Source organism: Mya arenaria, chromosome 9 (assembly GCF_026914265.1).
Source record: "Mya arenaria isolate MELC-2E11 chromosome 9, ASM2691426v1".
In the NCBI taxonomy this organism is placed as follows: domain Eukaryota; kingdom Metazoa; phylum Mollusca; class Bivalvia; order Myida; family Myidae; genus Mya; species Mya arenaria.
In genome coordinates, this window is record NC_069130.1 from 62811024 (window position 1) to 62838423 (window position 27400).

The 27400-nt window shown below is 34.5% G+C and overlaps 1 protein-coding gene across 2 annotated transcripts; it reads right to left on the reverse strand.

The window, feature by feature from the left end:
* Positions 1-27400, reverse strand: LOC128202770 (dynamin-like 120 kDa protein, mitochondrial). Of its 2 annotated transcripts, XM_052903905.1 has the most exons (30): positions 27264-27400; positions 25595-26015; positions 24361-24501; positions 22758-22830; positions 21593-21640; positions 21022-21095; positions 20468-20521; positions 19878-19982; positions 19306-19392; positions 18993-19069; positions 18272-18389; positions 17711-17785; positions 17038-17109; positions 16222-16321; positions 15821-15951; positions 14883-14955; positions 14427-14499; positions 13773-13888; positions 13103-13167; positions 12096-12172; positions 10673-10765; positions 10391-10463; positions 9917-10075; positions 9534-9642; positions 7165-7298; positions 6250-6336; positions 5647-5763; positions 4880-4973; positions 3443-3553; positions 1-1948 (listed from the first exon to the last, which is right to left on the reverse strand). In XM_052903905.1, the coding sequence occupies exons 1-30, from the start codon at positions 27287-27289 to the stop codon at positions 1884-1886; spliced, it is 3048 nt and encodes a 1015-aa protein (XP_052759865.1). In that variant the 5' UTR covers positions 27290-27400; the 3' UTR covers positions 1-1883. The 2 variants fall into 2 exon arrangements, with proteins under 2 accessions (XP_052759865.1, XP_052759866.1); XM_052903906.1 differs by lacking the exon at positions 21593-21640.

Consider the following 27400-nt stretch of genomic DNA (forward strand, 5'->3'; position numbering starts at 1 on the left):
TCATCTTTCAATATTTTATTTCATTAACAGAAATGTCGAAATTATAATCACATTAAATAATAGTATAATTGAATCATGTTTATATATTACAATGTCCAGTTACAAAATGTCACTGGAAAAGTCCAAAGCATTATATGGTGTGACTTTAACTTCTAATTAATTTTTTTATATGAAATGGTTACAACATATTATGTAAAATCTCAAAGATTAAGAAGAGCAGAGCATGTGAGCCCCATCTTACATTTTATGCTCTAACTGACTTATATCACATATAGCATAACAGAATATAACACGTTTTCAAAGGCCAAAATATGACATCATATTTGTTAAGATGTAAAACTGCAATCAGGGCCCTTACTGGCCGCTAGTCGATCACATTTGCTGGAATTGTTGATAACAATCAAATTTTAGACATTTAAACAATGTAGATTGTGATGCAATTCATTACTTTAAGATATAAATCAGTTTGGTTTTGTTGGCTTGTCCCATATTTAGCCATATTTTTCCTATGTATACACTTAAATAGCAGAATAAAGAAAAACGTAAAACATTAAAATTCATAACGAAACAAGCTGGTATTAGCACTTAAATGCTTGCAGTACATATTTAAAGTATCTGATACAGTATGGCAAGTTTATTTTTAGGACAAGAGGAAACATACATTGTTATCAATAAAATAATTTTTTTATAGCAATGCTCTGTAATTGAGGGGTCAGTATGCAAGCAGTTGCTAGCATTTTAAGAACGTACATGAATTCTGTTGAATCAATTCTTACCAATTCGAGTCACTTTTTGTTATTGTAAAAGAAAATATCAACAAGATTACTTCTGTATTTTTTTAGTAGAAATGTATAATAATGTAAATGCATTATTTATTTTAAAGCCCTTTCGGATGTAACTCCTCTTAACTTCAATGATCTTTTAAATCAATTTAAAATTCCAAACCCTTTACTTGCTATGATATGAAAGGTCTGTGATGGCATTAACATTTTCTACAAAGCTGGAGATGCACCAAATAAGCTACAACAGATGTATCACTTGCAGTGAATACTTTCGCTCTGAAAAATGACAAATCATTGTACATAAAGCAGTGAAAACAAAGCAACATTTCAGTCAAATAATCATTACTACATACAATCTCACTATTTTAAGGGGTTTGGCTGTTTTCAGTCTTCATTTATAATGATACTGATTCTTGTGCAGAGTAAATCATTCATAAAAAAACTTTCAGAAAAAGGTAAGTTACCTTGTCATAGCTAATTTATCAATGAACCCTTACAATACTTGCTTAGTTTAAGGACTTAAAGCTGCACTCACACAGATTGACAGTTTGACTTTTTTTTTTTAGTTTTTGTCTCAGAATCAGCTGATTTTTGTATCAATGCCTTCAATTCAGTCCTATAAGATAACTCACAATAGAACAGATCTCAAATCTTTGACAAACGACTGAAAATGTTATTTTTTGAAAGAAGAAAGTTGTTAGTAACGCTTTTAGCCATAAATTATCCTAATTTGAACATAGAAATGAAAAACTGCAATCTGACCTTTTGTCAGCAGCTTTGTATCACTGGTTTCCAGACATTTACGCAAAAAAATGGCTCATTCTAAGACAATAAATACGAAAAGTTATCAAAATGGTCAATCTGTGAGAGTACAGCTTTAACATGTATTATTGAATGTTCAAGAAATTCACAATATAAACTTACATACACCAAAACAATTCAATCTTTTAGCACATCAACTCTTCATTTGTTACAATATTTAACACGTCATGACAGTTCAATAGAAGAAAAACTCCCCGCTACCCTTAATTCACATGGTATTACATGGTATCATATTCCAATAATATAGTCAATATAACTCCTAGATCATGCTGTAGATGTTCACTTCTCTCGGTTCAAAGCTTCTATGAACTCTTCCAGCTTTTCTTGTATGTGTCTCACTTTTTCTGAAAAGAAAAAAACGTCACTTAGACAGACAGACCAGACAAGGTATTTATCACGTGATTCAGGCCTGCAGCCCTTCACACAATTATATTTACACCTCAACTTCAATTCCTTAAATGAACTGCAACATCTTTGTTCGGATCGCAATTTATTGCATTGCGATATACATGCAAACTATTGAACTTGTTATTGTTTGTATTGTGTCAGCAGATCCCGTAAATATAAATCAACATTTTAGAAAGTGTTAATTTATAATATTTTAAATGTATTGTTGCCATAAGTGTTTCAATTTTACGTTTTAAAGTGATTTCAAGTGGTTGATCTTTTCCCACGTTATTGTGACGTCATTTGAAAAAAATGTTTCCAGTTACAGTCTGGTCGTTCTATTTAGAGAATGGGTAAGAAAGGAATACTGAAAGGATTTCTTAAATGAAATAAAGTATTTTCTTAACAATTCCTGAATGAAATAATGAGCTATTGGTGTAAATATAAGGAATGAATTGCGGGGTTGATGTCATTATCGTGCATATGAACGCAATTGGGCTGGTCAAAATACGCTTGGAGTCCTCCACACACTTTGACGAGCACAATTGCATTTATACCCCGATAATTAAATCAACCTTGCAATTCATTCCTTAAAACACTCAATCCAACAGAAATAACCACAGTACAATAGTTTAAAATGAACAAAGAACACATACATATTAAGATTTAATTTATAAACAAGAAGGGAAAAAAGGTATGCAGCTTCTACTTTGTTTTAAGCACATAATTTGAAATTTTTATTCTTCAAGGTTTCATTTAATACTATGAAATCCTTTGTTCTAGGCTATCTTTTGTTCTAGGCTATCCTTTGTTCTAGGCTATCCTTTGTTCTAGGCTATCCTTTGTTCTAGGCTATCCTGTGTTCTAGACTATCCTTTGTTCTAGGCTATCCTTTGTTCTAGGCTATCCTGTGTTCTAGGCTATCCTGTGTTCTAGGCTATCCTGTGTTCTAGGCTATCCTTTGTTCTAGGCTATCCTTTGTTCTAGGCTATCATCTTCATAAATTTCAAACTTAAATATGAACTCTCTATTAACCAATCATCTCATTTAAATGATCAAACTAACCAACAGATAACTTGTAGACACCTTAACCAAGTTTAATACAATTGTCTGCTAATTTTTATCAAACTGTATATTTTTTCTTTAAAACATAAAATATATCATTATACAGGACTGTATTATTTGCTGATTAAAAACATCATATAACTAAATTGGTGCTATGAATGTACAAACAATTAATTCTTTTTTATTTATTTTCTATCTCGCAATATGATCGACCAATTTTAAAATATGAAAGATAAAGAAGCTGCTGAAATATACATAAATGTTATGACCATACCAATACTGTGTAAGAAATTATACATCTGACTCAATGATTGATTATGGTTGTCCATATCAATTTGATTATGAATTTCGTCTGATTAACCAGCATGTAATGTGTAAGAACATACTGAGTTCCTCTGCGAGCTCCACTGGCCGCCCGGTGAGCAGCTTCTTCAGTCTTTCTGTGTCTTCACCATACTCCTCTAATACGTCTTTAATAATCCGCTCTAGTCTCCGAGCTGTAGAGTAATTATGCAACATTGGGTAATACATGGAATTAAACAAGAACAAAAGGGCCATGATGGCCCTAAAACGCTCACCTAAGCAAAGGGCCACAACTCTGTGATAAAGCATTAATAAAAATGCTGCAATTTAAACATATCTTTACTGATGACGATGACTTGTTTTTATTTGTAAAGGGTCATGCAATTTAGCTACCTGTAAAGTTTCAGAGATGTTTTTTAAAGCAAAACAGTAAGTTTGCCAGATTGTTGTTGTTGTTGTTGATCAATAGCGACCCCTTGTTGTATTTTTGTATAAGGTTACCCAAGGAAGCTTCCTGTAAAGTTTCATTGAATTTGGACAGGTAGTTTCAGAAGAGATGCTTTTTAAAGCAAAACAGAAAGTTGGCCATTTTGTTGTTGTTGTTAATAAATCGTGACCCCTTGTTGAATTTTTGTAGAGGGACACCCAAGGAAGCTTCCTGTGAAGTTTCATTGAATTTGGCCAAGCAGTTTCAGAGGAGATGTTTTTTTAAGCATTGTTGACGGAAGGTCGGACTGACTGACTGTCGTACGACGGACAAAGACTGATCACAATAGCTCACTTCATGCTCTGGTGAGCTAAGAACAGGGCCAAGCAGAGCGAATCTTATACTCTTCTGTTGGAAATCAGCTGAAAAAAGGGTACCGGTATATTTATCTCAACAATTATAAAAGCCAGAGTTATGTGCTATGCATATATAATTAAACAGTATGTATTCTTTCTGGTTAAATCTGTAGCAAGCTTTAATTGAATATCTTGAACTGTTTTCCAGTTATGGGTAAGGTTAAAGTTAATGCACTATGATGCAGACAACAACGACACCAATGCTATGTAACCAACTCCACTTCTTTTTTTAAAAAAAACAGACAAGCTAAAACACCAAAAACATCAGAGTGCCAAATAGTAGAAAGCATGGAATGAAACAAGAAATCCACATCAACGTTGCCAGCCCGCTTCACAATAATCATGCAAGCCATCCTTTAAAACATACTCAAGGCCTAATAAGCATAACACATTACAAGAAGGCCATACATGGATTATTAGAAATGATGGGCATATAACTCTATATAAACTATTTATGCTTTTTGCACATACATAAAAGCATTACAGCATCATAAATATAATACCCGGTATATGTGTATGGTCAATTATATTATGGGTACCACTATGTAAATATCTGAATATAACAAAAAGCTGTGTAAAACATTCATGTTTGTTCACAATGAGCAACTCTGACACTGCTTGGTTTATTTGAATTAATCAACTAAATTTGGTAGCAGATCATGAAAACTACAACCTACCCTCATTATTGACAACTTGTTGGCGTAGTGCGTTACTGGTGACCTGTAGCATTCTCTGTAGACGGAAAAACAGCACCACCTCATGGCAGTCCAACTGTAATGTACAAATACTTCTATAAATACTATCTATGCTATGGTTTATTCTGTTTCAATCTACATTTGTGACAGTCTCAATAATTTAAGAAGTATATTTTGTGTTTTCAGCAAGTTTTTGAGCTGGGTTTGTCATAATCTACACTTAAGCATGTTTCAACCATAAACACGAATAGTGGCGTCCAATAGGAGACATTAGATATCAACATCAATCCATATACGACAAGAACCCATGACCTCAAACCTAAGCCTCGTTTCTGGCTTACACACATGCTATCGAGTCAGTTTTTCAATCTGGACCCGAAACACATGATTGATACTTACATTCTGTTTTCCCAATGGACACAATTTCAATTGAATGGTTTAACTTTCTAATCTTGGTCATATATATAGTTTATACTGGTTTATTGATGTTTGTTTATGCATTTATATTGCATTTTACCAGTATAATTGTATCTCTTTAGATCCTATAAGACATTATTTTGCGCAAAAATGTATGCTATATTGACGTTATCAACGTTGACGTCATTTGATGTTGACGTCATTTCCTGTTCATTATATACATACAACCTGATGAAGGCCGAATGGCCGAAACGTTGTTTCATAAATAAATAATTTGTGTTGAAGTTGGACTTCTTTAATTATCACCATAATCATTATTGAAACATACTGACCCCAGAGTTTGGAATGGCATTCTGGTAATGGTAGAATCCCTTCCTACAGTCTGTACACTGCTGTAGGGCCTTCTTGATGAAGCGCTCCCGAAATACATGGTACCATGTCTCCTTAATCTGCAAATACAAGATCAAAGATAACAGGAACAATAACACCTCAACCAGATGCCAAAACCCATGTGTTATATCTTTTATCAATGGCATAATTGTGGCCTTTGCTTGTGCTTATTGCCACATGCAATGTTCAAAGTTTTTCGTGAATAGGGTTAGTTTTAAACAATTGAATAGTAACGGCCACAGTTTTTGTATTATGCCAACAATAATGACACTAAGGCTAGGACTAAACCACCTTTTCAAAATATTGCATAATTTAGAAATTAGTTTAAGGTTTATCACTCAAAACATATGTTTGTTATGCATGTCTATGTTTTGATTTTACATAAGAGTATCACTTTGATAAAGGCAGGTTATGCTGTGTGTCTTTCTGACACAATCATTAAAAGAAAGGTGAAGTAATTTCTGTACATGACACAATCATTAAAAGAAAGGTGAAGTAATTTCTGTACAATATTCAGAGACCCTTAGATACTTGAAATGCCTTACAAACTCTGTGTCCACGTCAATGCTCTGGTTCTGGAGGGTATGTTTCACTGTGGTGACCTCATCCTGGGACAGGGAAGGCCGGTGATTCTACAGAAGAAATCAATCAAGATTTAATGCAAGAGAAACGCATACAAATGCCTGTCATTTCAGGCCATATGAGGACAATTCTGAATTCGGTAGTTTAAATAAGCACCAGCTCGCAAGCCCTGCACTGTAAAATGCTTTAAGGGCTTTGTCAGATTCTAGATTATATATAAATGCCAAACATAAGTGTAAAGATTCAAGTTATTCTTTCAAAATCAAACTATGAACTAAAAGCTATTATCTCGACAGTCCGATCTATATCACACTTAAATTTGATTCCTACTTCCCTAGTATTTACTTCGTTAGTTCAACAAAAGGATGTTGAATCTGAATCCACATGCATTTGTTTTTCTAGGATAATCATGTCACGAGTAAAACTTTACAACATTGGTTTGATAGTTGTAAATATCTATATCAGGGCGGTTGGGCTTAATGTTATCAAATGACTAGTAGATCTCACCATTGGTTTATCAGCTATAAATATTTATTATTTATATAACACGAGTGCGAAACAGTGGCTCCAGCTCTTTTAGGAGCTGTGTATAAAAAGGAGCCAATGACACTTCCGAGCTAGAGCAAAAGAACGGATATCATCGTAAAACGTAAGTATGACTCGTTATTTTATCTAATATCACAATTATGAGGGCTTATTTGAGAAATCGGATAATGCAGTGCCATATAAATATGTTTAATCTTCACACGTATTTGAGTTATTTTGTAAACATATAAAGGTAGTTTGGTATGAACTGGGTCACCTTTGATTTAGTGCAGTCTGAAACTTACATAGATTGACTGATAAATATCTTATCAGTAAACATCCAAACCACTCACTGTCTGTGGTTTAAGTAGTTTCTCCAGCTCGTATTTAGCTGCGATCCTGTTGCGATGTTCGGGGGTCCTATGCTTCCAGTTATACCACTGCTCCCATGCACCCGGGCCTGTCAAGTCATTCAGGGTGTCTTGGTCTGAAAGAGAAAATAATGATTCAGATTCGTCATTATTTTGAATAACAAGAGCTGTCTCAGAGACAGCGCGCTCGACTATTACGCCGCTTTTCAGTGTAAGGATTGAAAAATTTTGGCGAAACATGCATGGATCAGAAAAAGATTAGAATGATGCCTGCAAAGATTTGTGTAAAATTCTAAAACATGAAATACAGACTTGATGGAAATTGCATGCAATACATTAAAGGATATTATTATAGGTTGTATACAATAATATTCTAAGTCTAATAATAAAGGGCCATCATTTGCAAAATACAGTTATCTAACTTGGTTATTCAAGTAGGTTGGGTGGTTGAGTACAATTGTATAAAGTCTCAATGCAATACATCAAGTAGTTGCTGAGATATTAACCAGTGTGTGCTAACATGCAAAACCTTAACCAGAACTTCTAAGTCACATAATAAAGGGGCAAAAATTATATAATAAGCAAGATAGAGTTATCTTACTTGATTAATTAAGAAGGTTGAATGGTTGGGAGTCTGTGTATAAAGTTTCAATGCAATACATGATGTATTCGCTGAGGTTATGACTTAAAAGTGGTTACATGCAAAACCTTAACCAGAACTTCTATGTCGAATAAAAAGGACCATTATTTGAATTTAATGCAAAGTTGAGTTAACTTACTTGGTTATTTAAGTAGATTGGATGGTTGAGTACCATTGTATAAAGTCTCAATGCAGTTAATCAAGTAGTTGCTGAGATATTAACCTATGTGTGCATATATGCAAAACTTTAACCAGAATTTCTATGTCAAATAATACAGGCCCTTAATTTGCATTGTATTCAAACAAGTGTTATCTAACTTCATTAATTAAGTAGGTTAGATAGTTGGGAATACATATCTAAAGTTTCAATGCAATACATGACGTATTTGCTGAGATATAACTTAAATGTGGTTACATGCAAAACCTTAACCAGAATTTATAAGTCGAATAATAAAGGGCAATTATTTTGCATTATATGCAAACTAGAGTTATCTAACTTGGTTAATTAAGTAGGTTGGTTGGTTAAGTACATTTTATAAAGTCACAGTGCAATAAGTCAAGTAGCTGCTGAGATATCAACCTATGTGTGCTTACACGCAAAACCTTGACCAGAATTTCTATGTCGAATGATAAAGGGCAATTATTTGAATTAAATGCAAACAAGAGTTATCTAACTTGGTTAATTAAGTAGGTTGGATGGTTGAGTACCATTGTATAAAGTCTCAATGCAATACATCAAGTAGTTGCTAAGATATTAACCTATGTGTGCATACATGCAAAACCTTAACCAGAAAGTCAAATAATAACCGCTCATTTTATGCATTATATTCAAATAATTTTTATCTAACTTCATTAATTTAGTAGGTTAGATAGTTGGGAATACAGATCCAAAGTTAAAATGCAATAAATAATGTATTTACTGAGATAATGACTTAAAGGACTGCTTAAATGCAAAACCTTAACCAAGGTGTGACACCGAAGCTAGGGTGAGTAGAATAGCTCTCCTTATTCTTCGAATAGTCGAGCTAAAAAACAGTTTCAAAGTAGCAACTACGCCAAATTCATATCAATAAAGAACCACAGAGCAGATTTAACTGATTAAAACGGCTATTTTAATTTTCAATCTGCAGTTATAAATCATTTATTATTAACTACATGTCTATTATATTGCATCACTTTGGTGTTATTCCTTGAATTCACCTATAGGGAGGTTCAGATTCCTAATCTATAGTATAGGTTAAAATACTTCAAAGTGTAAAAACATGGCAGTTCTTAAGCAACAAGAAAGTGAAATTATATAAAGAGTTATTTTTCACTGTATTCTTATATTGTGTTGGGTTGATTATTTAAAACTTAACATAAACTATGCTTTTCACAATCTCTACTTCATTGACTTTTATATAATTGGTAAAAAAGGTCTGTATATATTTCTAGAGAAGCGCTACTGAAGTGAACCCAAAAGTAATACCTTTATAAATTATAGTTTACAAGATAGCAACACCGGCCATATATCCCTTACTTGAACAAATTCTCCCTTAGATGTGACATGAAGTGAACTTGAAGTTAATGGAAGTATTAAAGTGTATTTGTTTTCAGTTTGACCAGTGGATTATCTCCAGGCACTCTAGTTGATCCCACAAGACAAGACCACCCTTGCACACAACATTGTGCTAACAAGATTGTAACAACATGACAATGGCAAGAAACTCACTTAGTTTAAGTTGTTCTTTAAGCGTCTCCTCCATAAAGACGATGGCCCCGTCCCATTGGTGTTTGTCATGGACAGAGCGGTCCTCGAGAATGTTCCGCTGAATCACACGCTAAAATGAGATCATACACAAGGTCAAGAACGATCTGGTGTATCACAAGCTGAAGGTCACTTCTTAAACTATATATGCAGTGAGCACAAAGTTAATGTAAATTCTGAGCAATATTTTCACACAGCAATACCTCTGACAACACCAAAAAGGCTTTGATAAGCCAGATTATTTCTTAAACTTCTATTTTTTAAAAGATAGATAGGTGAAATATACTAAACTTGGATAAGTAAGGAGCAGCTATGAGGGATACATATAAAGGGAGTTTCAGCCTTACCAAGCTTTCCTCTGCTTTGTGGTCCCAATGATGAGTGGACTTGCTGGACTCTATGACCGACAGTTTCAACATGTTGAACACATCATCTAGCTCGCTGCCACGCTTAGTGTCCTTCTCAACAAGACGGGAAAACTCATGGTGTAGAGCGTCCCAGCCAACCTGCAGGTTACATTGAACTACAAGGTTACACTCAAATTAAAAGTTACATTAAACTAGTGAAGATTTTCTGACCATTTAACACATCATCAACCTAACTACCCGTTTTTATACTGATATTTGTTTTCTAAATCAAAAGTTTTTCTATTATTTTCTGTAGTTCTAAAATCATTCAACAATGTTTTGTTTAAAAAGACCATCATACAGTAATAAGATACTCTTTTAGTCCAACATTTTGTACATTCATAAGAAGCCTGTCTTAAGTAGGAGAGCTATTTTCTCATCTCTATATTGCCTTAATCTTGCACTGTAACAAACCTCAACACTTTTCTTGGGCAAGGCATGGCTGGCCCACTCTGTAAGTTTGATGTCCACCATAGTGTTAAACTCCCTGGAAACAGTTGAGGAATTATATTGTTAGTCTGGTTCAAAGGAGAGGGAACACAATTAATTTTTTTTTTTAATTCTTACATAAGTTACAGAATACATAGTGCGTGTTCAGTGAGGAAAAACACAGACAATTGTTTCAATTACAGCTTAAAGGAAAATAAGATTTTAAAATTCACTCTGCAAGCTTAAATCAAATTTCGTAAATCTTACCCAATACTGCCTGCCTGTGCAGCAGGAACATAGATGTTTTCAAAAACATACGTGGCTGCCTTCTCCCATAGCTTCTTGTAAAACAGGCTCTCCCTAGAATAAGAACATACTGCTATACCCTATATGATTTTATGTTGAAAGGATTTTATTATGATTTTTGATATGGTTGTCTTATCCAGAGATTAGCAGAAAACCCAAAATAATGTCCATGTAAACTAGATAAACATGTGTACCGCTGCAGTGATACTATGTCTACAGACATTCCTAGGTTTAAATTAGAAAACTGCAATGGTTTGTATTTAAATAGGTCAATCAAATATCGTATTAACCCACTTAACTCCCAGAATTAAGTCTAGGCTGGTCCAAACATACCCAACGATCGGAAAATAAAAATCAATACTCCTAAGCAGATGAACAAATTTGGTTGATAATTGACTGTTTAGCTTGAACATTATCACAGACTTGGAGAATTTAAAGCGCTGTATTTGCTTTAAAAAACTACCCCGTCTTATAAACAAGTCGAGACAAAAACACTGGATTTCATGGGCAAAGTTTGGGGGTCATCTTATAAGCGGATCGCCTTATAGTCGGGGAAATACGGTAAATATGTAAAGAACCGCAGAGGATTATTCATTTATAGCTAGTGATTTCAATTCATCTATTTTAATTTCACCCTCAAGATAATGTGCAAACTAAATCCGGCTAGACAACAGACTGTCTGAAACAACTTTAAAGATGACTGTGGAATTTTGCAGAGTAAATGTTTATTACTTCTAGTATGCATGACTAGACTGCAATGCACGACAGTGTTATATGACATCATACTGTATGCTATGCAACAACATTTTCATATGTGATGTTAGAAGTCCCTTACATTTTGCGTAGAATTGATAAATATTTCATATTTGAGTATAACACTGGCCTTCTTCATTGCATATGCACATGAACCTCAAACCATGCTCTATTTAAGAAATATTACACACCACTGAGGGTCAAATGACATTATAAGGACCGGCCAGTCAGCTCCTGTAGGTGTATATGGACTGAGGCATTAGCAGATGCCATATGGCCCGAAGTGCTGTGCCATATTTCTCATATTATATCAAATATTTTTTATTCCCGTTCAATTTATTAATAGCTTTTGAACCTGGTCTTGTTTACTTGCCAAATATTTTTGTCGGTTTGAAAATTGCAATGTCCCACTTAGCAATTGTATGATGTCAGCAGTCCATATTTTTCTTTGGACAGGTCTGGACCAGCCAAAATTACTATATGGATCAATGAGATCATAAAACTGAATTTTTGTTAAAATACAATGTCATACAGACTGATCAACTTCATAAATACAAAGAAGGGACACATTTATGTTAGGTATAATATTCACTGTAATAGCACTCAGAAGCAAAATATTTCCTAGCCATACCAGTCTTTAGAAGAGACAGCCCCCAGACTAACAACTTCATCCAGTATCTCCCCCTTAGCTTTTTCGAACAGCTCCTCCTGAAATATGATATACAGTTTACCAGTAACTCAACTATCATGGTTTAATAAAATTTAGATGACCTGGCCCCAATGTCATGAAAATACTTAAGTCAAATCTCAGTCTCAGTCTCAACTCAATTGAGAACATAGCGTCCAAAGTTGTTAAAATCATGAATGTTTTTGCACCTTTTAAAAGCACATTCTATAATAGAAAATGTTGATTAATGCCTCAATGGTCAATATTCCAAAGGAAAAATATCCTACAGCCAAAAATGTATTGAGAACAATTCATTGTGATTTGACAATTACTCAAGTATATTTTTTGCTCTAGAATTAGTTTTCTATGAAATATTGACAAAATATTTATCAACACATTCTATGAGAAAAATACGTTTACATCAAGTATAAAAACATGCAGGATTTTGTATCAGACTATGCATTTATGTGGTAAATTGAGCTGAGATTGAGATTTGACTTGAGTACATTTGTGAACTTGGGGCCTGAACAATTGAAGGGTAAGATGCTTAAGCTCATTTCATGTCAATACTTGTGTTGGTGACACATGAGCCCACTAACATACCCTATGTCAATACTTGTGTTGGTGACACGTGAGCCCACTAACATACCCTATGTCAATACTTGTGTTGGTGACACATGAGCCCACTAACATACCCTATGTCAATACTTGTGTAGGTGACACATGAGCCCACTAACATACCCTATGTCAATACTTGTGTTGGTGACACATGAGCCCACTAACATACCCTATGTCAATACTTGTGTTGGTGACACATGAGCCCACTAACATACCCTATGTCAATACTTGTGTTGGTGACACATGAGCCCACTAACATACCCTATGTCAATACTTGTGTTGGTGACACATGAGCCCACTAACATACCCTATGTCAATACTTGTGTTGGTGACACATGAGCCCAATAACATACCCTATCAAGTTCTCGTAGTCGAGGGAAGTTGTTTTTCCACTCTGTTTCCAAGTTGTATCTGGTAGCTGAAATAAAATATAGAGAACTTGGTTAACAATTTAATATGCAATTCATGTAAGCTTGATTCGTGATAGACATGAGCATATTAATCTTACTAATGTATGTTTTCCAGGTAGAAACCAGACCAGAGTCCATTTTGAGATTTTGAACATTTAAAGTACCCAAAATGGGGCTAAATCTGACAAGGCCACCTCACCATGTAAAAACAATGCACACCAAAATTTGGTTGTTCTAAAGAGATTTCAGTATTGACAGAGTCTGTCCAGGTTAGATTGCTGCCTGCCAAACGTCAATGCCTGCCCTATTTTCAGATGATAAAGGGGCATAAATCATACATAATTAAAGCCAGAGTTAAAGCCCTTGAAATTTAGTATCTAGCACCAAGTGTATCAAGTTTTTAGATATACTTTATACCATGTAAGATACAGCTGAGGTTAATGTTTGGCACTAAGATGACACCAACACTTCAAATATTTGAAAAACAGACATACTAAACAGACATGCTACAGTCTATATAAGTCTGAAATTTAATGATTTTCCAGACTGCATACAGATACAGTGACACCTTTAGTGTATTAGTTATACCAACAGAATCCTACATGCCACTCACCCTTGAAGGCATCAGCCTGTTGTTCAATGTTTTCCTTCACCATTTTCCAGAACAGTTCCGACACGGCCATGCTCAGGTTCTGGGTACTCACCTGGGTGTGCTTTAGCGCCCCTGCCCTGTGATAGCATACATTTTCAAACTCAATCACTGCTGCTATCTGCATATTTACTTATTAAGCTTTCACACTAGGATGATGATAAGAAACCAAACACTTTAGGACTCTTAACCAGGATATAAAGATGGCTTTAATGTTAGGATATAAAGATGGCTTTAATGTTAGGATAAAATATGGCTTTAATGTTAGGATATAAAGATGGCTTTAATGTTAGGATATAAAGATGGCTTTAATGTTAGGATATAAAGATGGCTTTAATGTTGAGTTATAGACTTTTCTTTGACAAATTTACAATAAATTAAATGCAAATGTACAAATCTGTTAAGGCTAAAATGTTTAACGGATCATATGAATTTTTCTACATTCTTACATTTTAATTACAAATATAACAAGCCCTGGTTTAAATGTTCACAAAAGTTTCTTCTACACAGTCTGGGATAACCAGACAAATCTATCGTCATTCGAGTGGTTATGATTATGGACTGAAACAACAAAAATATCTAAATTTCTCAAATGCATAATCTAACTTGTTTGCGTACTTGAGTAGTTTGGACTTTTTGAAGAAATCATTCTCGTAATCCCTGATGGTTTCTATGCTGTCATTGGAATTCCCTGAAATAAACAGCGTCTTTATGTTCATGAAGCGCACATATTTTCCTGAACCCCAAACCTATGGCTATATCAGCTTATTACACAATTATTATACGTGTCATAATAAACATGGCTCTTCATTAAATAAATTATAAACAATTTTAGTAATTTGCACTTAACAATTACCTCATAAATTTTAACAGCTTGTTATTTTGACAAGCACGCTAATTAAGTGACATGCCAACTGTCATGAAATATCTTTTTGAAATCAGTCTGAAACGGACAGTGAAAAAAGTAGTCAAAACTTCATATGTTCTTTAGTAACTGTACGCAGGCAATGATTTTAATCACATTAAAATAAAACCATTTACAAAATGTGTATTTAACTGTGAAGATTCCTTTACCTTTGCCAGTTACTACGGCAAAATATCCAAGAGCTTTCATGGGAAACAGCTTTCCTTCCAAGATTGACTTTATCTGTAATAAAAGTCAAAATATTTGTGTCCTTAACAATAACTATTATGGCCCAGTTAAACATGAGCACCACTACCTCACCACTTGTCGGAAGATGTTTGTCAGAGGTGGTCAAAGTTTTCCATTAGACTATTCAACTACGTGGAATGATTTATTGCTGAATTATTATCCCATTTTTGGTTGATTGAATGGTTGAATGAAAATCAGCATCTTGTTAGTTTAATATCTGGGTTGAAATTCATGTGGTTTTGTTCATGAGGCCACACCAAATTGACAATTTGGAGAATTAACCACTCCAATTTCCCCCAGGAGAGTTGATAAAGTGTAAAACCACACTTTCTTTTGAATTAATGTTGAATAAAGCAACGCAAAACATGTTATTTTATGTCTGTTACAACTAGTGGAAGACTGAAACAGGCAGGTACCTGGAGTCTCTCAACATTAGGTGAATAATGGTGATATTGATCTGACAGGATTATTATTCTAAATATTTATGAAAAAGGAAACAGTGATTTTGCATTTGTCTGCTGTTGTTTTAAAGCGAAATGGAATTGCTCACTTCAAATTTATTCAGTAAAAATCAGTAGATTTTTTTTTATTTGTTGTGGCCTTAGACAAAACTATTCCCATGTATTTGTGTTGTTTCATTGTCTTATACTTCTATGGAACCCAAAGATATTTCATACAGAATGAAATAGTGTGTGTTTTTACTGATATCATAACGATCAATAGGTAGGCTAACATGATTGTGTACTTACCCCTTTAACATTTTAACATGTCATCTTCACAAGATATACAAATTGATAACCATGAGATGGTTACTATCATTATGCACCAAGAAAATAATCAGAAGAGGTATTATACCCACCCTGTTTGGGTTATAGAGACTGGACTCTGCCATGTCCACCTTGGTCAGTACGAAGATTGTTCGCTTTCCGCTAGGATCAATCTGGCTGACCACATCTGTGACATTGCTCCTCTCTGCATCCAACGACCCATCTAGAAATAAAAACATGTCTTACAAGCTAGAATATTTGACAATTGAAATAATCAAATAACCTGTTATAGAGTTTTAAGTTGATGATGTATGACTTTTAGAAGTATTATTAACTATTTGAGAGAAAAACAACAACTTGTGAATCAATTAAAACAAGAAATACAAACATTGTTTAAGACAACTGATATTAAAAAAGACTCGATGAATGGTCTAGATCACATTTTATATATCAAGTTTTAATACTTTCCAAGTTGTATGACATTACTGCCTACCCTGTATACAGAGGATGATGGCGTTGGGGTTCTCCATGTAACTCTTCACCAGGCGTTTAATGCTCTCCTTCGTATCCTTGGCCATCACGGCAGTCTCGGTCTGTAACATGGCCATTATCACATTACAATTCAGTGTGAAGCTGCACAATACTATTATATTGGTACAATGTGCACGGCTCATATGAACAAACTCATATTTTGAGTTGGCTTATCATGTAAGGTTTTAGCCAGATTTTAAAAAGGGGTAGAATGCATCAGAAAAGTGCACATTGTATTGGGCCGTTAAGTACTTAAATACTATTAAGTTGACGAAAATGTTTTAAATGTGTTTCATTTTATCCAGGTTTTGCAAGAAATATTAAGTTTGTATGTATTTATCGTATGATTTTTAAGATTTTAAACAAAACAATGTTTTTTTTTTATTATGTTAAGCATTGAATTCAATGAAGGAAGAAGGGTGGACATGCTGGCCTCCAACCAAAAAAACCAGAGTGCAGCACCCTCCTTTCACCCTTTTGCTAACCCTAATCATGATACAAGTAACTCTTGGCAACAAAAGAATAAAAGTTTAATATTTCAATTTATTCACTAGTTTAGTTTAAACATTATGTATATAACAACGATTGTGAAAAAAGTTATGATTACTTGTACTAAGTCACTCTTGTTGGTACAATGTTGCGCGAGAGTGTGGTCGTGTGATTCTTTATAATTGTGAAGACAAGTATTGAATGAATGAAACATATGAAGCAAGTGATTTTAAGAACTATAACAAAATGGCTGGTGTTCATCTGTCAAAGAATATTTCCTAAAACTTACCGCGATAATGCCTGGTAGGTCGACTAACACCATCCTCTGAATACCTGGACCTTTCACAGACATTGATATACACTGAAATGTAGAAAAATATCCCATTAACAGTTCATTTTTCTCCAATTAATCTAAACCAAATCTTGTGTGACTGGTAGTGATAACAGCTATAAGCTGATATGAATCACTTCTCAGTCTACACTTCCCTCTGAACTGAGACCAGTACTGGGGCTGTATTTAATAACCAACTCAAATTTAATTCAAAGTTAAATCTAAGGTAGAATCAAAGTGTTTTGGTATGACTCTAGAAATAATTAAGCAATAGACTGAACGGTATCACCGATGCATAACTAAGGATAAGGATAAGCATTATATTGAATAATGGTTTTCTGTTGGAGAGGCCAAGAGGAACTATCCCTTGTGGGGCTTAAACCCATGATCTCAAGGTTGAGGGGAAATCACAACTAGACCAGGCACCATTAAATGAAATACATACAAGATGAATATGGCTTTAATTGCCAGTTAAACAAATATGATATTTAAATGAACAGTAATAGTGTATTCTATAGCGATTTTTTCTCCTTCACAACTAGACATTTCTATATGAATTTCTCAGCAAAAAGAGCCTATAAAACTTTAGCCAAAATGAGGCCCTATTCCATATATAGAACCCCTATCTTACCTCGTTGCTGACAGTCTGGCCTTTGCTGACACTTTTCTTCATCCTGTGCTCCACCTCGCGTCTCAGCGCTTCTGTCTGAAATATTAAAGACAGATTGATTTCTTCAGACCTGCCTCTATACACAGGTTCCATCAGTGTAGTGCTCCTGACAATGAACTGTATTAGATCTGCATCTTTTCAAAATTATTCAATGCGATTTTCTACAGCTGAGCTTAATTACATATGGCAAGATTCATATCTAACCTTTCTTATTGATGTCAAATTCTCAACTAAAGGAGATAAAAATAAAAAATAAGTGTTTTGTTTACTTCTCAATTCTGTAGAATTTATGCTATTTATTCTATTATTAGCATAGTTCTTAATGATATTTGAAGTCACTCAAAATATATGTTTTAATTTTTGGATGGGTTTCAATGCTCATGATTAATGTATTAAAACCAGAAATTAATACTATCAGTAAAACCAAATTTTCCACTATTTAGTACATCACACAGAGTTACCTTGAGCTGTGGCCTTTTGATGATCATTTCAAAGGACTTTTAACAAAGATAAAAGACAAACCTCTTCTTCCTTAGTGAGGTCAAATTCTCGACTGCTGTCTTTGAACTGGGCTATGTGGAAGGGACCTTCACTCAGAGTGACCTTGACTGGTGACCTTGTCATCATCTCCCCAGAACCCCTGTTGCCATGGAAATAATACTGCGGCATTTCAAATGTATGAATCAAGAAGAGGCGAAAGATTACTTCTGTTTGTTTCATTTCATGATATCATGCAAATTGTTTTCCAATAATCAAAACTCATAATAGTTGTAACTGCTCATTTCAAAAAGCGGTTTCTTTATCACTAGTTCAATAACATTATTCCAATGAATTGGAAGTTGTCTGACACGTCCCTTGCAATTATTATTGGTCAAATTAATTTTTCATTGTGTATAAAGGAATGTGACATCGATTTAATAAATGACGTCACTGACACTATTGACGTTCAAACAGCCAATTCTATACAACTTAAAGATCATTGAGAGTATTTTTTTAATCTTGAAGGTAGATTATCTCACAGTAAATTTGCACACAGTTAGTGTTTATACAAGCAGTGAATACTTTTTAAATTGCAGCTTATTTGTGACTGAAATATTTTGAAGTTGTACCAATAATCAGTGCACATGTTAACATACACCGATGAACTGCAATACTTAAACATTCAATCCTTAATATAAGGACTCTACAATTTTTGTTTAACAAAATTTCATTATAGAGCCTGGCGCACACATCATCACCATACCTGGGGAAGATCCTGGCCCGGGCAACCATTTCCAGAACACTTGTCTTCCCAGCACTCTGGTCCCCCACCACTACAACCTGCAACATAACAATGATTGTAAAAGGTAAAGCTTTTATTGAATGATATGTCATAAAACATCCCCTTCCATATTAACATTTACCTGTGAATTATCATTGAACTTTTAACAAGAGCACCACAGAAGAAAAGCCAACAGCCTTTTTTTGTTTCAAACAGACAAGATAGACTGTGGCAATTTGGATGTACATGTATTTATAGATACTTTTAATAATTTGTATGTAACAAAACCACTTACCCTGGGCAAATGATCTTGTGTATTATAGCTAGAGTCGAACCCAGATAACACGTCTAAAATCTCAGAGTACATGTCTATCAAAGATTTCTGGAAAGAGACAGACAGACGGGGGTTATGGTAATATTCCATTTTAAATCACTAGAGAAAGCAAAAACATAGTTTTTTTTAGTATTTTCTAGACCTAAGTACAAAAATATTCATCTTCTATTTTTCTAAGATTAATTGATTTTAGCTTGATTGTGATAAAAGCTGATTGCTCTAAAATCACTCTCAAGTCTGTTTCCTGGGCAGAAACCAGTACTGTGTCCTTTTAAAGAGGCTATGAGAAAGTGCGCTCGAACCCACAACCACTTGGGTGAGAGGCTTGCACCTTTACTGCAGGACCACTCTCAACTTTTTGAATTTTCAGACTATTAACATAACAGTCCCATAAACAACTAAAAGACTGATTCGTTTCTGATGAAAGTTATTTCCTTTAAAAGTGAATTAAATGCATTTTTATCCAGTCAATAAAATACTCTATAAGGCTATTTATGAGAATTGATATATTTATGAGAATTGATATTTCTTACATTCATTTTGCGTTTCTTGCCCGTCTTCGTCTCCATGAGGTTCAGCTGTTTCCTCAGGTCCTTGTTTTCCTTCTCCAACCTGTCCACCTCTTTCTGGTACTTTGTCTGAAAGATACAGCGTGCAGGTCTTATTTCAATGTCTATAGAAAATATTAACCGTAGGAAAGTAGCTGTAAATGTCTGGGGATCAAACACTCAACCAAATTTGGAAATCAGATGCTTCACCAACTGAACTAACCCACCCGATAACTAACATTCTCTCTGACATATATCAGCCTGTACCATGACATAATACTGTTTGATGTTTGAAATGATTCCAATTTACAAATATTTTAAACAGAATTTCCTGGGTGATGACCAGTTCAAATGATCCACGAGGCTTACAGTAATGAAACCTGGGACTCCCTTATCTAGAGTCTGATACACTAAACATTTGGCCATCGCCACCTACACTAGTAAGATTCAACTTACACAAAGAACAGGATAACAATGAATATGCACAGAATAACATACCAGTAGACAGTTTCAAAATGTTCTGTTCAATGATGCATACACATCTTATTGTAATTTTAAGTACAAAATGAATGTACCTGGATCTTAATGATTTCATCACTAAGGCTGTCCTGCCTGGATTGTCCGTCAGGCTGAAAAACAACCTCTGTACATGTACATTTAATCAAATAATTATCAATTGTCAATTACACAAGGCAGATCAGTAATGGAATAACAAGGTATACAACAATTAAAGTTTAGAGTACATTAATATGTTCATATTGTATGTTTTATGTATTGCTTTGTATTTAAGTACATATTTAGAGATCTTTGTTGTTCAGGTACTACCATGAAGATTAATGACGACCAAAATTAAAGTTCATCATCTTGGTGTTCAGCGCTAAATGACTTTTGAATGCCTGTATTGTAGCCAGTGCGCATTCACTCACTTAATAAAAAAAAAATGGCCAAATGGAAATAGGGGGATTGTTTTCACTAATAAATGGAAATTTGGTGGGTGTAAACTGCTGAATAAATGTTTGGTTGTCAAAGCACATCTGAATGATTGAATGTGAATCTGGCTGGCAATTCCCTTTGGCAGAGACATAAGCCTGAACACCTCAACCCACATTCAAGTTCTACCATCTCTCACCTTTGACTCTGTCGTTCTCTTCAAGTTTATTCCCACACTAGGCAGCAGACTGTTACCGGAGTCAACATGCACATCTGTGACACAATATTAACATTGTTATTTCACACAGACCTTGACTATCCTATATAATATGTAAATGTATCATGTTATTGTTACAGGTATTAACTAGATACTGTCAATGTCAATTTAATAATAAAAAATAATCAATGCAATCACATATACTATAATAAAGCATGTGTTTGGAATAAGACAATTTTCTGAAAGATTTCATGTTTTCAAAGCAAGCACATCTATAATCAATCACACACCCACTGAAACTCAAACCTCTACTTGTAGAGAAAAAGGAAGACTATATGTCAGGAATTATAGAAAATGCTCTTCTTCAAGGGAGATTATCTCAATTATTTTTCTTTTATGGTAATGGTCTTGAGTACCATGTTGTCTTAAATAACAATAGCGTGGGTCTTGCCACTACCTAGTTCAAAATAGAAAAAGATCAGTGTTATTATTATACTCAACAGCTAGAACAATGATAAAATTTATCTGGTTAAACTGCGAAAGAATTACAAACCTGCGTTCATAGCTGTCAGACCCGTGCCATCAATTAAAACTCCCCTCCCTATTGAAAATAGCCAAGGGAGAGAATCATTTCATCAGTCAGGGAATATGTAAGACAGAAGGTTTAAACAAATGTGAAATATTTTCAGATTTTCAAGTTATCAGATTAATAATATCCATGGAAGGAAATAGTAATACAGTCATCGAAATTAGACTTTCGGATGAACAAGCCCGAATTCTTATACTTTTGCATGGAATCATATTTTTGAACAAGCCCTGCTATATAAATTTCAGAATTTGAGCAAGCCCGGAAGACATTTTACCAGTGCAGGGCTTGCAGGCTTGTGCTAATTTCGATCACTGGTAATATACCGTTGGGTATGATTCAAAAACATTGGACACAAATTTGTGTACCACATTTACTTTTCAAGTGCTTTCAATGTTGTCTTAAGTTTCAAAAAGATTTCATAGTTTAGTAGAAGTCAGGTAATATTTCTTACTTTGAAAACCCCAGAATTTATCTTAAGAAACATTCAAGGTTTCAACATTTGTTAGAAGGCTGTTATATACAGAATTACAGCAATGAATGGTACTCGAGACCATTATCACTGGGAACCAGTATCTGATGGAAATAAATCCCTGGGAACCAGTATCTGATGGGATTATATCCCTGGGAACCAGTATCTGATGGGAATATATCACTGGGAACCAGTATCTGATGGAAATAAATCCCTGGGAACCAGTATCTGATGGGATTATATCCCTGGGAACCAGTATCTGATGGGAATATATCACTGGGAACCAGTTTCTGATGGGAATATTATATTACTGGGAACTAGTACCTTATTGGACATATAACACTGCCTTTGCACGATGTTAAATATCAATGTTGAAGGTAAAGGTTAAAGTAACAGTTTAGTACCATGTTGTCAAAGAAAGCGTTCAATATCTAACAAGCGGTATGAGGAAATAGACTTGTAATTTATCCACATGCTGATCACTGAACAGTTAAGCTCCACCAACTTGTTACCATTCTAATATGGGAGTAATTAGTTGATGAATACAAAGAAAATCCCCTAAAACATGGTGCACACATTAAATGTATCAAAATAAGATGAAATCATTGACTATTTCTATATTACAAATGGACAAATAAATGAATGATAAACAACCCATACCATCTGCAAAAAATGCTGAAGATATATCTTTTCTACTCTCATCCAGCCAGTCTGTAAACTTCTTCAATGTTGCCTGAAATATTGTCCTAAAATGGTTAAATCTTGTCCATTTCTCCTCTAAATTGAAAATAATACTTTAATACTAGAAGTTCATTTTTTATTAAAACATTTCAAGATACATTTACAGGAAAATAATTTATGTAGGACTGTACGATGATGTACATGAATATTGTTAAACATAATAAATTATGTTTGGGCCTTAAGTGCTTATAACTAATGAAGTTGAACTACAGTAAAACTGCGATCGCTCGAGGTCGCCAGGGACCGAGCCAAAACCTCGAGGGAACCGATGTTTCGAACGACCCGATTTTCAATTTTCCAGTTTGATATGAAATATCTTTCAGTGTATCTTAATGTTGAAGTCATCAAACAGACTGTTTACTAAGACAACGATTATGTGTTGCGTTGTGGAAATCGCTAATATGTTCAAAGTTTGTCATAAACTAAATGTAAAACGCAAATGAAAAAAACAATAAATTAATAAATAGAAATGTTTATTTAAACAAAAAAGCACATTTTCGTAACAAGCAACATTTGTATCACAGTACATATTGTGGCATTATTCAGATTTAAGTTTCGCAAAATCAAGGATTGTTGATTGGCGCATCTTGTGACAAGATGTCGGTTTCGCGAAACTGTTCAATCCGATGTTGGATCGATATGGTAGTGTTTTATTCATATTTTTATTACTCATTTAAATTTCTCACAATTTACTTATCGTCAGTAACTTCTCATAATTATCATCTCAAATGCCCATATCAACTAATATCTGTCATGCGTTAACAGTGATAAACGGTTTTTCACACCTTATCAAATTGCCTTTCAACTGTCATTGCAATTTTTACAACTTGTGAAAATTTTAACACCTAGCAAATGTTTGATTATTTTAAAACACGGGTTCGGGAAAAAGTGTGAATTTATGTCCTCGAGGGAGCCATAAGGTTTTGTGCACGATTTGTGAACTTGGGACCGAGGATATTGCTCGACTGCTCGACATAATTAGGTTTCGATGCAGCGTGGGTATATTTTATATGAACATAGAAGGAAAAAAGTTCAGGACCAAGCTCCGACCTCGAAGGCCGGTTCTCGAACGAACGCTTGTTTGAGGGAACGCAGTTTCACTGTAAATTAAACAGATATTATGTGATTAGTACAGTTTGAGAAATTCATATGTTCTCGCACTAGCCTTAATTGCTAAGTTCTGATGTATGTTCAGTAACTGAAAACAAACAAGCCTAACATCTTTATAAATCACTGGAAAACTAAAGAAATCTAGCATGATGACAGATTAACTAGGCCATGATTAAGTTATTGTACATACATGCATCATTATCCTATTTAGACCTAACTCATTTCATGTTTGTATAACCAATACAATCACTGGAATTCCAAGAACTGGGTGTGTGGTCTGTCTGGAGCACCAAGGCATTCAAAGACTATTCTACAGAAAGAAAGTGTGACACTGTTGCAATGGAAGCCACCGTCAAGGATGACACCAGCTGACAGGCTTCCCAAGTGACATAGAAACTAAACCATTCCTCACCGCATCTGGTATCCTGACCCTACTGACTAGATCCTGGGCACCAGCAAACTGAGCGGCAATCCTGGACAACTTCCTTTCATCAGGGATATACTCCTTCAGCCATTCTAAATCCGGAATGTACTGCTTCCAGCTCTCATAAGTCTGAAAACAAAATCAAACCAATGCATAATAAAAGTGCAAGTTGAATGTGAGCAAACAAAATAACTAGGCAAATCAAAAACTTACCAGGGGCTTTTTGCAACAAAATAATGCTTTTGGTTTTTTGTTATAATCTACAAACCTCATTTCAAAAAAAGAAATGTATTTTAATGAATGTTTGCAAAGTTTAATACAAAAATATCATGTACCACAAAATGAAATACAGTCGAAACTCGATGGCTTGATATTCTAGGGACCGGCCAAAGTACTTCGAGCCTCGAGAATATCGAGCCAAGCGGGATTGCTTACAGAATGTTATTTTTTCATTTGTTTCATAAATCCTTATTTACCTCGTTTGTTATTGGCTACGCTATCTCCGCAAGAGAAGGAAGAGTATTTATTGGGCATAGTTACGCACCCTAAATTTCGTAATAGACTTATTCGATTATTAGAAAATATCATTTTATTTTTTATTTATAATAAAAATACATTTATGCGAAAACAAGCAATTGTAAACAGTGGGTAACACAAATATAGCTTAAAAGTTATATCAAAATGCATAGTAATTTAGGAATGGATAACAATTAGAGACATAACTTAAAGTGATGGCATGTTTATTCAAACTGTTAAACAATTTAAATTTGATAATAATTATAATATCAGTCAAGCAATTTTAATCGATTAGCGCCTTGTGCTAAATGAAGCCAATCAAACAAATCAAGGCGTGAGATTCTTAACTGAGCCCGCCAAAATGACATCGACCCAAGCAACCAAATCAAAGTGTGAAATTCTTGTTTGGGACCGCGAAAACGACTTCGAGCGGGGAGAAATATCGACCCTCAAGATATCGAGCCATCCGATCGAAATTTATATGAACAAAGAGTAAATAAAAATCGGTCCTTTTAATTTGGTTCGAGCCAACGAGGAAATCGAGCCATGAGATATCGAGCCAACGAGTTTCGACTGTATTACAAAATCATAGAAATATCGAAATTAATTTGTATCTCTTTATAATCATGCACTTATTTCAACAAACAAAGAAAATGACGGGACTTGAGAACGGCAATGTGTGCTAACCAAACAGAAGTACATGTACCTGATTTGCAGCTACACCTCCACCGATGGCACCTGTTAGGACCAAGTATCGGATCTTCAGAAACCTACCAATGCTGCCTAGCATACGACCCATTCCACTCGCATTTCTATAACTGTTCTTATAAATCAGCTCTTTAGGCACTAAAAATTCCGTCTTAAGTGGCCTAGCTATTTTGTGAACTGATGAAAAGAAGTTCCTTATTCTAACATTATTATGATTAATAATTAAACATCGAAATAACACAGGCTTTGAGCGCACAACAATTCCTTGACTGTTGGGCAATTTTACACTTGAAGTAGGATGAGATCCAATGGCTCTGTATAAAACTACTGGATGGCAGTCTATAGTTGCTAACACAGTTGATGGCATATGGTTAGCCTTTTCTCGGGTGCCATTTTTTATGCAGTGACTGCAATAGGCCCTATAAAAGAAAGAGAATAGGAATAACTTACCAGTTGGAAGTTTCAAATTAATGGTAAAGGATCTAAACAATAATGATGATATCAAGTCAAAGTGCCTATTGGTACAGGTACTAAATATCCAGCCGTACTGTGTTTACATCCCTGATATTGATATCAATCACACTATTCATCACTTGTATCCATGTGCACTACATAGTTAATTATTTCTGACCGAATTTGCTTAATTGTCATATTTCATTAAAAAAATACCTAATAATGTTGAAATTCTTAGATGGAATGATTTGTTTTTCATGTATAAAACTTCACTTTAAACTTAATTCAAATTGGCGTTCTTGATAGTCAATTGCAATGACAGAGCGAGGAATCACTTCAACGGGGTTCTGACATTGGACATCAGGGATAAAAACTATGTGAACAAGCAAATAAATGTAAATTTCTAAACAACTTCTTCTCAGAAAAATTCACCATCTTTAATTGACTACTCTACTTTCTGCTGCTACACGTGTGAAATATTTTTAGACTTTCATTGTATTTGTCAAAATTTCAACTTGACAAAATTTTGAAGAACAATGCAAAGCTGTGTGCGGCGGGAATTGTTCATATTAAATTACAAATTGAGTAGACCCATCAAATAGCACATGTTGTTTAATTTAAAATCGAAGGTTAATAATATTGGAAAGGTGAAGGTCCGATGTATTCCACACCTAATGCCATTTTATTATGGGATGAGTTTGGGAGAGCCACAAACGTGATTGGATGATGGTCAAGAAAAATTTTCTGACAAGCCTTCTGGTGATCAGCCAACCATTAGATAGCAGATCAACACATGAGTATACGGCCGACACGCCTTCTTGCTATAGGTCTACTATTATATAAAGATAAGCTGCGTCAATATTGGTTACTCTTTGGATGAGGCTTGTCACTGCGGTAATTAAGACATATTGGTGTGATTAATGTGTGTCGGTAATTAACCTAGCTGCATGAAGGGATGTCGACCCCGACGGGTCATAAAGGCCTGACGAAACTGAGTGGTACATGTCACGTTATTCCGTTTCATAAACAGCATATAAGAATACTCTGGTATTTTAATGCCAGGAAACTGGGTGAATAAAATCTACCAGAGCCCGTTATATTGGCTGGATCAAATGACAGAAATAATCATGATGATGAAATTGAAAAGTTGCAATAAAACTATTTTTCTACAAAATGACATTCGCTTACAAGTATGAAAAGACAATGTAAGTTACCCAAATTTCCCTCTATAAACCATCATTGTGAATCCGATCCCATGCAAAAGAACCTGCTGAATAAAAAGTAAATAATGTTAAATGACTTTCTTTCTGTCATTTATTGGATAAAAACAAAATCATGCCGAAAATGAGAC